Source organism: Haliotis rubra, unplaced genomic scaffold (genome assembly GCF_003918875.1).
Source record: "Haliotis rubra isolate DU_JTF1 unplaced genomic scaffold, ASM391887v1 Scf127, whole genome shotgun sequence".
Taxonomy (NCBI): Eukaryota; Metazoa; Mollusca; class Gastropoda; order Lepetellida; family Haliotidae; genus Haliotis; species Haliotis rubra.
Genome location: NW_025765192.1, coordinates 1,960,784 through 1,975,264, shown reverse-complemented (window position 1 = coordinate 1,975,264; position 14,481 = coordinate 1,960,784). Strand labels below are relative to the sequence as shown.

The window sequence follows — 14,481 nt, the reverse complement described above, 5'->3', positions numbered from 1 at the left end:
ACTCTAGTGATTGATACTATGAGCAAAGATCTGAGCTGTTAGGGTACAATGATATATAATAAACCAATTCACCAAAGTTGCCTACCCATCCCACTTATCTCTCCAGCACACAGATAACTGATGTTCTAACCTGGAATCCACACAAGATGAAATAGGAGGAATAGGGAAATGTTACCCTGAATGACAGTGATTAAGGTGCCGTGTGTCAACAATGTGTTAAGACACGTCAGTTTTCTACACCAAACAGATTTGCCAAGAAGACCAATAGTTGCATTACTGAGACTTATAGACAGGCAAAACTGCTGAAGCATATTCAGTTGGAAAAGGCCTATTTTTCAGATCACCTTGCTATAGAAAGTTGATGAAGTCCTCCATTATAACATAAGGCCATTGAAAAATCTGAGGTGCAAAATGTGTCGGTTATGTCCAAAAATTCTTTTTCAATGTTGTATGATATCAATGACAACTGTATATTGAAACAACTAAGAATTACCATGTGACACTGAAAGAACATGTAGAAAACCTTCAACATTTTTTTATGCTACACCCTCCTATACTACAGTAATGCCAAAGACATGTAACATATTTATGTATCTTTTGGCATAAAAGTCTATAATAAAATGAAGAATTTTCCAAACCCGATATATGCAATGTGAGCGACATAAGCTATCAGACTAAATAGTCACATCAATCCAAGAAAAATAGTATTCATATCATCATCAAATAGAAGGAATTCAATATATGCACACCCTTGCTGTATGGTGAATAGGGTACCAACTGCTTCCCGGTGACAAATGATGACGTCTTAATTGTTAAACCTTACATTGTACCAACATTATTCTCACACCTTTTCAGTATGAATAAGTTTACTTTTACACCACTTTTAGCAATTTTCGAGCAACATCACGGCAGGTGGACACCAGAAATGGGCTTCACACATTGTACCCATGTGGGGAGTTGAAGCTGGGACTTCGGCGTGACGAGTGAATGCTTTAACAACAAGGCTACCCCAACCGCCCACCTTTCCAGTAAGTTTCCATATGGCTTTTCCATATTATTCTTTCTTACTTTTAATTGACAATGTAAGAAGTATTGAATATGAATATTGATTCATTTTTGAGCAATTACTAGAAGAAAATATCAGTATTTGCTGGTACAGATTATTGTACAAAGTAATATAATTCTTAAGAATACAAAAGCAATTCATAGCATATATACGATCCAAATGCCAACAGAAGAATCCACTTTGTTTTAGAAATGGAACTACATCACTGGAAGACTGGCAGTGACAGCCTGCAACCCCACAGACATGTAATCTACATGTAACAAACACATTCAAGTCATATCGTACACCACGGATATCACGTTAACATCAGATAATTGTCCAAGCGGTGCAGGTTGTAGACAACTGCCACTTTGGCAAGCCTTGGTATTGTGCTGACAAACCACAACCATAATCAGGGCTAATCTGGGATTCGAACACATGACCAGTGGATCCTGATGCAAAGGGAAGCAACTCTGCCAAGTGTAGCCCACACATGTGTCTCTTGTCTGGCTGACATTACTTTTGGATAGTAAAGAAAATAACCCCTCATTTGACAACAACACATGCTACAGTCAAGGACTATATGCTGCAATTTAGCAAAATATAAATTCATCTTGAATTGAAGTTTTGAAGGAAATGTGCACGCTGGAAATTTTAAAATAGCATTGAAAGTTGAACACATATATACTATTAGCTGAAATTTTGAAATGAATTTTTCGAAGCCCCAAGAATATCACATTAATAGTAAGCAATATTTCTCACCCTTTGATAGTAAATGGACAAAAAAATGAAATGCACCTTCAACCTATGTAAGTTTGTATATGATGCATTGAACACTAAAACACCATAACAGTAACTGTTCATGTCACGTCACCATGTTTACCCTAAAACAAACATGTGAAATCACCTTTCACCATATCATTGAATATTTGTAGGAACTATTTTCAACAATAAATATTGTTCTCTAAAAAGCAAAACAATAAACAAAATATAACTGATAATTAATCTATTGTCATTAATCTTTCAAAACATTTCACAATCATCTTACTTCTGTATCACGGTTATGGCATATTTGATGCTAAATGCAAACGAAATTCATTTGCCAACTGTAACCTTATTTTTCCCCCAATCCATTGTATTTCTTTGTTATATAAATGAATAAATTAAATCAAAATTTGAAGAATTTTCATCATATTATAATGCTAAGTAAAGTCAGTCAATTTAGATCTATCTTGTATATTTGCATTAAATGATAGTTACAGTATTTCTATCTGTCAATGTTCATTTTAATTGTAACTAATCAATGTAAATGTGACATCTGTATTCAGCCAATGAACTTCAAAGATCAATCAGTCTTGTGTGTCATTGGAGGAAACTCATTATCATCGTCCAATCGTAGTGCAGCAATGCCTTGTCCCTCTACACCGTCCCCGCCCACGGCACCCTCAAGCTCCTCCTGATAGGGCTGAGATTCTGCAAAGTAAACACAAATATCTCAGTTGTCTTGTCTCAGAGAAACACCTTCAAATCTAGAACATATGTCTCTGCTATCATTACAATATTTCTTCATGTTTAAATTTCATCATTTAATATCACTGTCAATATTCATTTTAAGACCTAACTGAAGAACCTAATTAAAATCAGTGCTGATGTAGACATTACTCAAAGGAAGTCAAAGAACACCAGACTTCATGGCCAAGACAGTTTAACCGTTGTCAAATGGGACTTTTAGATGTTCATAAAGTCAGGTTAAGACTATTTTTAATATATAGATTGCATATTTAATATACACAACTAGAATTAAGAATAACACAAATATTACCCAAAATCAAAACATGAAGACATAATATTCACAAAGTTAGCTCTCTAAAACACAACTTTTCTCTGAATTTACACTAAACTCAACGTGGTCACGAGTTTGCAAAGCTAAATACTTAAGTATCAAATTTATAGGCATATTATATATAATATATATCTGCCATGAAGCCTGCTAAGTGTGAATGAAATCCAGCTTTGATGTGATCCCTCAGAACAAGTCATATCACATTATCATTATCAATCATAACATGATGCTGTTGCATTCAGTTAGTTACCACTGTTAGAGCAAGATGGATTAACTAGCTTTTTTGTGGGAATAAGAGCAGAAGATTTCATCTACATCATATTCAGACACTTTCTACAAACATTCCTGTATCATGCTTTCAATTGGCATTGTGACAATAGTGAACACTTTTCATGATCCCTGTGTCACAAATTTGTCAACTACCAGTTAAAAAATATGTTTTCCATGCTTCAGCAGAGTAGGTTAACTGTTTCATAAATGAACCTGGCTACTGGTAGTAAAGATTCCAGATATGTACAACTTTCAACATTTTCTGGACAGTAACTAATTATGCTACAGTCACACTTTGGAACATGAGTATTACCAGTATTCAAGAAATAACAGTGGTATATTGTCTAAAGGTAAACAACAACGGTTTCAATCTACACCATCCCTGAACCACTGAGCCTAGGATAATTTGCACACAATCTTCAGATGATTTTCCTCTGACTAAATGTGCTCCAGACTGTACGTCTGTTTGTTATGTACAAACTTCTTTAAGTGGCATTCAGAAGCTAGTATGATGAAGGGGAACAAGTTCTATGGAGAGACCTGTGATAATGTATGTTGTCAATCTATAAAACTAGTTCCTCTTGTTGTTGTTTACAGAGCAAACATTCCAGTTATGTGAAGTCAATCTGTAACATATCGAGTCTGGGCCAGACAAGAGAGTCACTGACATTGTGAGCATAAGGTGAAGAAAAAAAGGGGATGCAATGACATGCATCAATCAGGTCAGGGAGCCTAACCACCTGCTAGTTGGCCTTACGACAATCATGGTTAATGAAGACAAATTTGAACTTGGATCTTCGTGGAGGACTCAGCCACTGTACCTCAAGAACAGACAGGTATGGACATGATGGAGGTGTGCATGCATTCGTTGCTTTGCACTAGTGATAGGCACTGTTCCTTTAGGGGGAGGTCATATAATCATCACTTCATTACAAGAGTTGTGCTTTAACACTGTTTATATAGAAACATAATTGTCTCATATAATTCTACACAATATAATTGTCTCAAGTACATGTTATACACAATGAGTCACTTTAACACAATAAATATAGGAAATTCAAACACTTTTGTCAAATAGTATATGCCTCTCTTAGACTCACCATAATTTCATGATCTACACAAGATTTACCACAAAGTAATGATGATGCTAGAATACATAGCTATGACAGTAGTCAGCTGCCTTGTACCACTGTAACTTTCCCTCATTTACACCTGGATATTTGTGCAATTACCATATATTTGCTGCATGATTCAGCAATTACTTTCAACTACTAATAAGATTATCCACAACTATGATGAAACCGTGACCAGTCATCAAGCAACTCCATCACAAGCTCAACTGAAAGGATGCACCTGAAAATGATAGTACACAGGACTAAAGTCTGACAAATTTCACCTAGATGAATGAATGCATGCTTTTTGAGATGTGTCACTACATGTCAGGAAATCACGTAGTGGTGGAGGTCTGAGACATTCACAACATTGGGGAATTCCATGAACAGTGATATGGTACAAATTTGTGGATTGAACCCTTGAGCTTAGGTTCCAGGCACACCTTGGGTTTAAACTGTTGTCTCCTTAAATAACTGGTCTACCTATTACCAGAAAACTGCTTCACCTTCATTACTCTTGCAGTGTCATCATTGTCCCAAGTGTGCCCATTACAAAAATCTTGAAGTTTTCTCTAAAACCTAATGTCATGCATATTTGTTTGTCTGTTTGTCTGCATGTCTGTCTGTCTGATTGCCACATACACAATTCTGAAAAGGTTTCTGACTCACTTGCTGTTTCCAAAATATATTTACATTTGTCTGGTTCCAGACAAAAGACCAATGGAACTGTGCCTACTCTGCTCATACTTTCCCATGAAACAAATTCCATGATAACTGTAAACGAATACTGCAGAACTTTCCAAATTGTTATGTGGCAGCAAATGATTAAAGTGCAGGTAAAATGTTGCATACTATCAGTAGCACTCAGTGAGAAGAATTTAAGAGTTACCTACCCTGGTTGGTTACAAACATGGTGGTCCTGATCGTTCAAGAGGTGTCTGGAAGGGATAGTTTCTAGAACTATGGTTGTAGCTACATAAGATCAACATAAGGTCAACTCATCCTACACCTATCCACTAGCCAAGTACAGACCAAATACTTGTCATCTTCCAACACTATCTAAGATTCAAAATGGACACAGGTAAGTCAGTCATTTGACAGTCAAAAGTTCTGGACACACTGTTTTGACTGTAAATAAGAAATTGTGTCTTGTCTGGCCATGCAGTAACTAAGGAATTGATAGTCCATAAACATATTCTCCAGCTACTCATGTTAAACTCCATCCATGGTTGTGGTGAGTAAGTGAATATTGTTTTATGCTGCTTTTAGCAATATTCCAGCAATATCAAGGCAGGGGACACCTAAATGGGCTTCACTCATTGTACCCATGTGGGGAATCAAACCCGGGTCTTCGGCGTGACGAGCGAACGCTTTAACCACAAGGCTACCCCACCGCCCCATCAATGGTTGTGAAACATGTCGCACCATGCAGAGCTGTCAGTGGTGCCCAACAAGCAGTTTAATGCCATGAGCAGTGTGTCATGTCTCCCACATGCATAACATTTTGATATGACAAATACAACTCAGGCCTGACTGACAATGTACGATATAACATGCTGTGCCAAAACGTCGCTGAATATCTGCTGAATCTTTATCAACAGATTTAGCCTCACAACAATATTAGGAATACACAACGCTTCAAATCTGAGGTACCAATCGCCAAAAGAGAACAATCAGCATACTATTATAGGTTATTTCAAGAAGTTGCCTGGGTTATGTCATGCAATAAACAAGAAGTTGTCATCCATAAAGCTGTATGCTTCATTTTTTACTCACCAACTTCTAGAATGCCGATGAAACAATTAATTCTATGGGTAGGAAAGACTTTTTTAAGAAAAGGAGAATAAAAGTTTACACATTTGTTTGCTTATTGCATAAAATCCACCATCAACAAAATTATGCCCTTAATCAACATCTGGACCAGACAAATCACTGATTAAGATTATGGGTAACAAGCCATTCAAATGGTGTAAGTTGACAACACAACACACCATGTCACACTTTCTGACCACCTGATACAACTGGTCACCAACTACAACAGGTTTACATTGACAGGGACCAAATCTAACCTGAAAACCCACTACATGTTGAAGAATACTACAAACCATGTAGGCCAAAGCTTGATGAACAAAAACAAATTACTCAAAATTACTATCCAATATCATGAATAAATGAAACTATTGGCTTCAAAAGCATATCAGTTTTCTATAATCAAAACTACACTATAAAAATAAATTGAGAAATATTTGATCAGCTTCCACCTGTAACATAATGAAGGCAACAGCCAGGGAGGAATGAGATTATGAATGATCAGATGAACCTGCTGCGAATGATGTTTGATGATGGAGCCAAATGTCCCAGTACTTAATGTTATACCCATATATATTGTACATTCCCTGTATGTCAAGTTACTAAGACAGGTGAGTGTCCAACTTCAGCAGTGTCACCTGACGAATGGACAGACACACTGTTACAAAATATTGAAAACCTCATTGACTGTTATAACACCAAACAGGGCCAATCTTAGGCATGACACACACCCAGAATACAAATAGAGCAGAGCTGTCCTGCATTTCTATCCCAGAGCATCACCATTCACAAAGTACAGTACAGACTGGGATCTCTATCTTACTGCAATCCAGTATGTCTCTACTAAATATAACAACAACTATCCCCAGTTGCATCACCTATAACCCAGTATATCTATTCTAAATATAAGGACAATTTCTTCCAGTTGCTTCACCAATAACCGAGTATGTCTGTACTAAATATAAGGACAACTATCCCCAGTTACCTCACCAATAACCCAGTATGTCTATACTAAATATAAGGACAACTATCCCCAGTTGCTTCACCAATAACCCAGTATGTCTATACTAAATATAAGGACAACTATCCCCAGTTGCATCACCAATAACCCAGTATGTCTATACTAAATATAAGGACAACTATCCCCAGTTGCATCACCAATAACCCAGTATGTCTATACTAAATATAAGGACAACTATCCCCAGTTACATCACCAATAACCCAGTATGTCTATACTAAATATAAGGACAACTATCTCCAGTTGCATCACCAATAACCCAGTATGTCTATATCAAATATGAAGGAAACTATCCCCAGTTGCATCACCTATTACCCAGTATGTCTATATCAACAAGAAGACAAAGTCATCAATATCCCCCGCAATGGCCAAATACTCTTCATGAATATGTATACTAATTACGATTATGTCAAATGTTTTGGTGTGTATATGACAAAGTGGAAGGAGAGTATTGAAAGGTTTTTAAGTTCTGCTCCAGAAAGGAGCACAACCACCAAATTCAGTTGAAGCCAAACTTGTTGACATGGAAATGCAAAACATATTTTATTCAGAATTCCAAAACTACCAAAAGGCACCAGTACACCACAAGACCTATCCATGTGCCAAGTTTGGTGAAGAAATAGTGAACGGTTTTGAAGTTCTACTCCGGAAAAGAGCACAACCCCAATTTCAGTCAAAGTCAAACTTGTTGCCATGGAAACGCAAAAAAATATTTTTCTTCAGAATTTCAATCTACCAAAAGGCACCAGTACATCACCAGATATATCTGTGTGCCAAGTTTGGTGAAGAAATAGTGAACGGTTTTGAAGTTCTGCTCTGGAAAAGACAAATGTGCACGGACAGATGGACGGACGCACGCACGCACACACGGACGGAGTGCATTTTAATACCCCCACAAAACGCGTTGCGGAGGATAAATATGAAGGCAACTATCTCCAGTTGCATCATCAATTACCCAGTATGTCTATATTAAATATAAGGGCAGCTATCTCCAGTTGCATCACCTATTACCAAGTATATCTATTCTAAACACAGGAGCAACTATCCCCAGTGCCATAGCATAAACTGTGAGGATACATGTTGCATGATCAAAACAAATTTGTGTCATGAATTAAAGCCAAACTAACAACAACAAAAAAAGACAAAAAAGTGATATTAAACTGAAAAGGGTAATATTATTTGTGTGCATGATTGAAATTCTCTACCATGCTTAGCTAGCAAAATACAGTACTGTTTATCACACTAATCTTTAACCATCTACATGACTTATATTTCCAGCATTACAGTCATTGTAAATATTTTACAGCTCACAAGCAGTTATAGAACATCCATTTTTTCACATAATTAGTTTATTTGTCAAACATGACAGATTAACTATAGTCCGTTTGGGTCAAAATCGGACCGATGAATTGCAATCTAACTCGAAAACTAATAAACATGTAATACTCAATGAAACGCTGATCATAATTAAAACGTCAGACCAACTCTGTGAGGTTTTTGCAGAATTTATATCCTAAAAATAAAAAGATTGTTTAACAAACTATCATTAAAATTTTGACACAGTTCACTATTTCTTACGAGGGAGGAGTGCAGAGAAAGGGACAGCCAGGTGTGCGAGAAAGGATGGAGATGGCACAGCACAGGTTAATGAATCAATAACTTGGTGGGCACTTGTGCACGTGCTTCTCTAACACCTGGCTGTCCCTTTCTCTGCGCTCCTCCCTCGTAACAGATAGTGAACTGTGTCAAAATTTTAATGATAGTTTGTTAAACAACTTTTTTAATTTTAGGACATAGATTCTGCAAACAAACCACATAGTTGGTCTGATGTTTTGATTATGATCAGCGTTTCATTGAGTATTATATGTTTATTAGTTTTCGAAGTTACATTGCAATTCATCGGTCCGCTTTTGAGCCAAACGGACTATAGTCATATATAAAACCCTGATGTACTTTAACAATGTTAATTTCATTTCAAGGTGTATATGTGGTTTACAACTTTTGTTAAATACATTTTAAAAATTTTTTGGGCCATACAGTGTTGAATCAAAATATAAACAGAAATATACTTTTGTGATTGAAAATTCTTTATACCAGTCGAAAAGTTGGATAATAACAAGGCAAATATAGAAGTTTATTCTTGTTTAAATGGTAAAGGGCCAAACATGATAAATATATTTACATTCACAAGTATTTCTTATCGCTAACATCTGAAGGGATAGAGTAAATCCAGCTAGGGCACTTTAAATCCCCATGATCCCTAGTATGGTGATCTACCTTCAGTTGTTGGCAATCTATAGCCCATTTTTCTTCTGTATTGTCCCAATTTGAAATCCAGAGAGAGGTTCTAGCATTAATTCTTGATAATGTGATATTCTAGTTGGTTTTACTGTCCTTTGTTGACAGGTTTTTATAATTTAATTGCATTCATTATTAATTATTAACCTTTAAAGTCACAATATGACCGAAATATTACCAATGTGACTTTAAATTTTAACTCACTCACTGACATGTATTTCATTCTGCCAGTGGAAGTTTTATTGTTCTATAATTGCAGTTCTATTCAGCACAGTGTATACAGATCACATACATTATATTAATCACATAAGAGGGTAATAGTCATTCTTTGTTAGATTTTTTAACTCATATCTTTCATCATTAACAAACCTCGCATTGAAGTTGAGTTGAAATGAAGCAGCTGATGACATCATGGCATGATGAGATGAGTTATGGTATTAGTAGAAGGAGTCCTATCTACTGTGGGACATCCACATGATGAGGGACATAGCCGTGCACCTCTTTACAGACATGATCACCTACACAAGAAAACCTTAACTTCTGGACCCTATTAAAACAAATTATTCAGATGAACAAACATGTTCGGTGAAAAAAACCCGTCTGGATTTGGAGAATAATGTTTTTTGTCCTTTTAGTATTAAACTGATCATTACCTGAAAACAGTATCACTTCCAGCAACTGTCTATTGTATTTTAATAAAAGATGACAAGTTCTGAACATACATTAGTTTATAAAGCACAGGTTTTAGTAGTATAAAGGCAATCCTTTAAAAAGGCATGAATATCACATAGGAACATGGAGAATCACATTTCTTTAAAGTTTAAAGAAATATTAATTTTGTTTAATGTAAAAGAGAAATTTGACACTTTCCATGGCAACTGTGATAAAAATGAACCTACAGGATACTATAGGGACTATCTATAACTGAAGTCTTCAAAGTCAATTACAACGTCACACTGGATTAGTCAAAGTGCCACAAAAGATCAAACTCCACTACAAAGAAAGAAACATCCAGCGTCCAGAAGTTAAAGTAACAATGTGCACTGTCAGGCAAAGAATGGCCTCCACCTCCGCACATAGAGGCCACTACCACCTAGCAGGGACGATGGTCTATCGACCAGCAGCTGGGGTCTGGACCGTGCGTGATGAGAGACAATGATGCCATACTATACCTTTAGCACTTAGGAGCTCCTCCATAATTGCACAAGTATCCTGTGGCCCGCCTTGCCGTTTCAACACCTCCGCATAACTCTCCACCCCCAGCACCGGCTGGTGCGGAGCCTCGGGCTTACCTGATGGTGGGCCCCCTGCTGCCTGGTCTGGGGGGCGTCTCACCGTGGATGCGTACGTGGCACCGGGGTGTGCTAGTGGCCGGTCATGTGACGGAGCCTCCGATGGATGGGTGTCACAAGGTTGACCATCAAGTCTGTAATTGAGGGACAGAGACTCACAGTTAGTCATCAAAATCATTGCTGCTTTCCTTTAACATATAAATACCATGACCCACCGGTCTGTCATTGAAAAAATGTCAAGAGCAAATTGACCCTATGATTGTGCAAAACTCTGTGAGTTATGCAGAAATGAGATATGTGCCCTAGCATGTACCTGTGTGAGATATGAGCCCTAACATGTACCAGTGTGATATATGTGCCCTAGTCTGTACCAGTGTGAGATATGTGCCCTAGTATGTATCAGTGAGATATGTGCCCTAGTATGTACCGGTGTGATATGTGCCTTGCCATGTATCAGTGAGATATATGCCTTACCATGTACCTGTATGAGGTATATGCCTTATCATGTGTACCAGTCAGATATGTGCCTTGCCATGTATCAGTGAGATATATGCCTTACCATGTACCTGTATGACTGACTGACTGACTGAGTTTAGTTTTACGCCGCTTTTAGCAATATTCCAGCAATATCATGGCGGGGTACACAAGAAATGGGCTTCACACATTGTGCCCAGGTTGGGAATCGAACCCGGGTCTTCGGCGTGACGAGCCAACACTTTAACCACTAGGCTACCCCACCACCCCGTACCTGTATGAGATATGTGCCCTAGCATGTACCAGTGAGATATATGCCTTACCATGCACCTGTTTGAGATATGTGCCCAAGCATGTACCAGTGTGAGATATGTGCCTTATAATGTACCAGTGTGAGATATGTGCCTTACCATGCACCTGTATGAGATATGTGCCCTAGCATGTACCAGCATGAGATATGTGCCTTACCATGCACCTGTATGAGATATGTGCCCTAGCATGTACCTGTATACGACAGATACATCAATATATGAGCATGTTCCTGTGTGACACATATGACCTAGATCCAACCTGAGCATCAAACAAGGGCTATCAGAGCTAACATTTCAAACACTACTACCTCTATTACATCACTGCCAAAATTAGGGTGGTGGGGTAGCCTCGTGGTTAAGTGTTCGCTCGTAACGCCGAAGATTCAGGTTCGATTCCCCACATGGGTACACTGTGTGAAGCCCATTTCTAGTGTTCACTGCCGTGATATTTCTGGAATACTGTTAAAAGCGGCGAAAAATTAAACTCACTTACTGCCAAAGTTCCTGTATTTGAGCTGTTGTCACACTAGAAAATCTTCTAGACATTCAACAGCAGCTGAATGATCTGGCAATGATGTAACAACGTTATGTATTTGTAATATATGTCACATAGTGTACCTGTGTTGTCTGACCAGAGTGCACTCTCCGCCCTCATTAGGATCAATGTTGTATATGTACAAAATGCCATCTTGTGAAGCCACCAACAGCCGTAGAATCTTGTGAATTCTGAAACGCACACAAACAGAGGCTTAAGTTGGCATTGATGAATCAAGGAAAACTGTCATCATTGAAAGGCCTTGCTATGAAAGCTTCAAAGACAACGTCCATACAAATCTCTACTTGTCACAACTGGCAAAGGCAAACTCACAAACCCACCTTCATGTGCTCAGAACATTACGAGAGGTATTTGTTGGTTTTGAATTCTCAATAATTCTGAAAATAGTTTCAAACAGACACATTTTTGCAGAATACCAGTCCCTTAGAATCAAGTAGTTTTCTAAACCATTCTAAAGGTGGAGTAAGACTGGATTAGCATGCTTTGATTTAATGAAAATCAGAGTGAGTGAGTGAGTTTAGTTTTATGCCGCATTCAGCAATATTCCAGCTATATGGCGGTGGTCTGTAAACAATCGAGTCTGGACCAGACAATCCAGTATTCAACAGCATGAGCATCAATCTGCGCAATTGGGAACCGATAACGTGTCAACCAAGCCAGCATGCCTGACCACCTGATCCCGTTAGTCAGCCTCTTACGACAAGCATGGGTTACTGAAGATCAATTCTAACCCGGACCTTCGCAGCTAAATGAAAATCAGATGGTTGCTCCAATGATGAACTCACACAGAGAGGGCACAGACATTCTTGAGGCCAGACGTGTGCAGTCGGGCTGTGGCAAATGATCTCCCTTGATTCAACATGTCGGATACTTGTGTTGGCAGGTAGTTTGCTGATGTCTTCAGAGCCTGGCCAAAGTATCCCATCCAACCTTGTGGCTCCTCCGGGGGTCTACAACAACCATACAATCGCATGCACAGACACAGGAATCACAGGATGGTGGACACAGGAAACATTATACAGGTATGGACCATGTCAGTTGAATATAGAAACAAGGCTTCCACCACAGGTGGACACATCCACATACTTACAAACAGGTGGTATAAACTGACAATAAATCCAGCAACTTGGTATTCCAGACAATATGACTTGGACGATCATAAACATTGTTTACAAATTTTTCGTGCAGTAACACATGGCAGGAATGAATGTATCTAATAAAGTTTGTGAAAAATAACCTTCATTTCCAGAGCTCCAACCAAGGACTACATCAGTTTTAACAAGATGTTTTGCAATATCAAAAGCATCCATTTACTTAAATACAATATAGAACACTAAAGAATCTGAATGTCTGGGAATATGTTAAAGTAGCCATAGCAATGTTCAGATAGAAACTGTAATGTCAAATCAATCATTTTTCAAAATGTAGGTTGCAAATTGACAAGCATCATAAGCAGTCTAGGAGGGGCTTTGTTGTTTCTTGCAGCACATTTTATGGATATCTGAGCAAAATTGCCATTCTCTACCTGTCCTTTGACAGAGATGTATTCATAAAAGACATAATGCTTGTATATCTATTTCATTTATACACTTTGAATCTATAAGGCAAAGAAAATTAGGACTTCAGAAACAAATTTTAAGCAACATTAAGAAGAATTAAATCCCTGGACTGTTAAGACTTTACCTAATACTGCCTAAAGCCAGTTTGATAATGAGTGGAAGTCCCTAAGAACTTACTTGTCCTTCATGATCTCCAGCTTGAAGATGTGAACTGTCTCTGTGTTACTGGAGGCACACAGGTACAGCCCACACGTGCTGAATCCCAGCGAGTTGATGCTCACACACCTGCAACAGGCTAAGTACTTAAACACGTGTCCTGAACCCAGTTCCACAATGTCACTGTAGTGTCAGGTGCATTGAAAAATCTATGTTAAAGAAAGGAAGTTATAGTGAGTGAGTTTAGATTCACACCGCTTTTAGCAATATTCCAGCAATATCCCGAACCCGGGTCTTTAGCACGACGAACGAATGTTTTAACCACCAGGCTACCCCGCTGCAGGCCAAAATAAAGTTATAATGGTCTTAGAGCTAATATTACTTTGTAGGACAGGGTCCTGGATCTGTCACATTTGAGCTTATCTTCAGCAGTATTCCAGCTATTTGATAGCAATCTGCACAAAAGTCTGGGTCATGAAGACCAGAAGTTGAAGACATCAATCCTGATTCACTGGATCCATTCCACAAAGCTATCTTAGGACTAAGAGAGTCATTTAATAGTCTATTAGAGTTGCAAACATTTCAGCACTAAGATCACTTTGTGGACGAGGGCCTTTGTCACACACTATTACCATCTAAACGAACATGGTGTACTAAGGATTTATTCCACTACACAAGGTCTATGCTAAAACAAGCACCTTCTTTATCAATCAATCAGTCACAAAAGGAACAATAATT

General features: G+C 38.1%; 1 protein-coding gene across 3 annotated transcripts in view; it reads right to left on the bottom strand.

Annotated features, from left to right (window-relative positions):
* Positions 1-442: 442 nt before the first annotated feature.
* The window catches only part of LOC124266645 (WD repeat domain phosphoinositide-interacting protein 2-like), a 31,461-nt gene continuing 17,422 nt past the window's right edge, over positions 443-14,481 (bottom strand). The window contains exons 7-12 of one of the 3 annotated variants that reach the window (XM_046701448.1): positions 13,765-13,872; positions 12,814-12,978; positions 12,091-12,198; positions 10,688-10,821; positions 5,164-5,208; positions 2,448-2,518 (exon numbers count right to left, since the gene is read on the bottom strand). In XM_046701448.1, the coding sequence (XP_046557404.1) occupies positions 5,198-5,208; positions 10,688-10,821; positions 12,091-12,198; positions 12,814-12,978; positions 13,765-13,872 (526 nt within the window). In that variant the 3' untranslated portion in view covers positions 2,448-2,518; positions 5,164-5,197. Of the gene's footprint in view, positions 2,519-5,163; positions 5,209-10,567; positions 10,822-12,090; positions 12,199-12,813; positions 12,979-13,764; positions 13,873-14,481 lie in introns of all 3 variants that reach the window. The other 2 variants (XM_046701446.1, XM_046701447.1) reach the window with 2 other exon arrangements.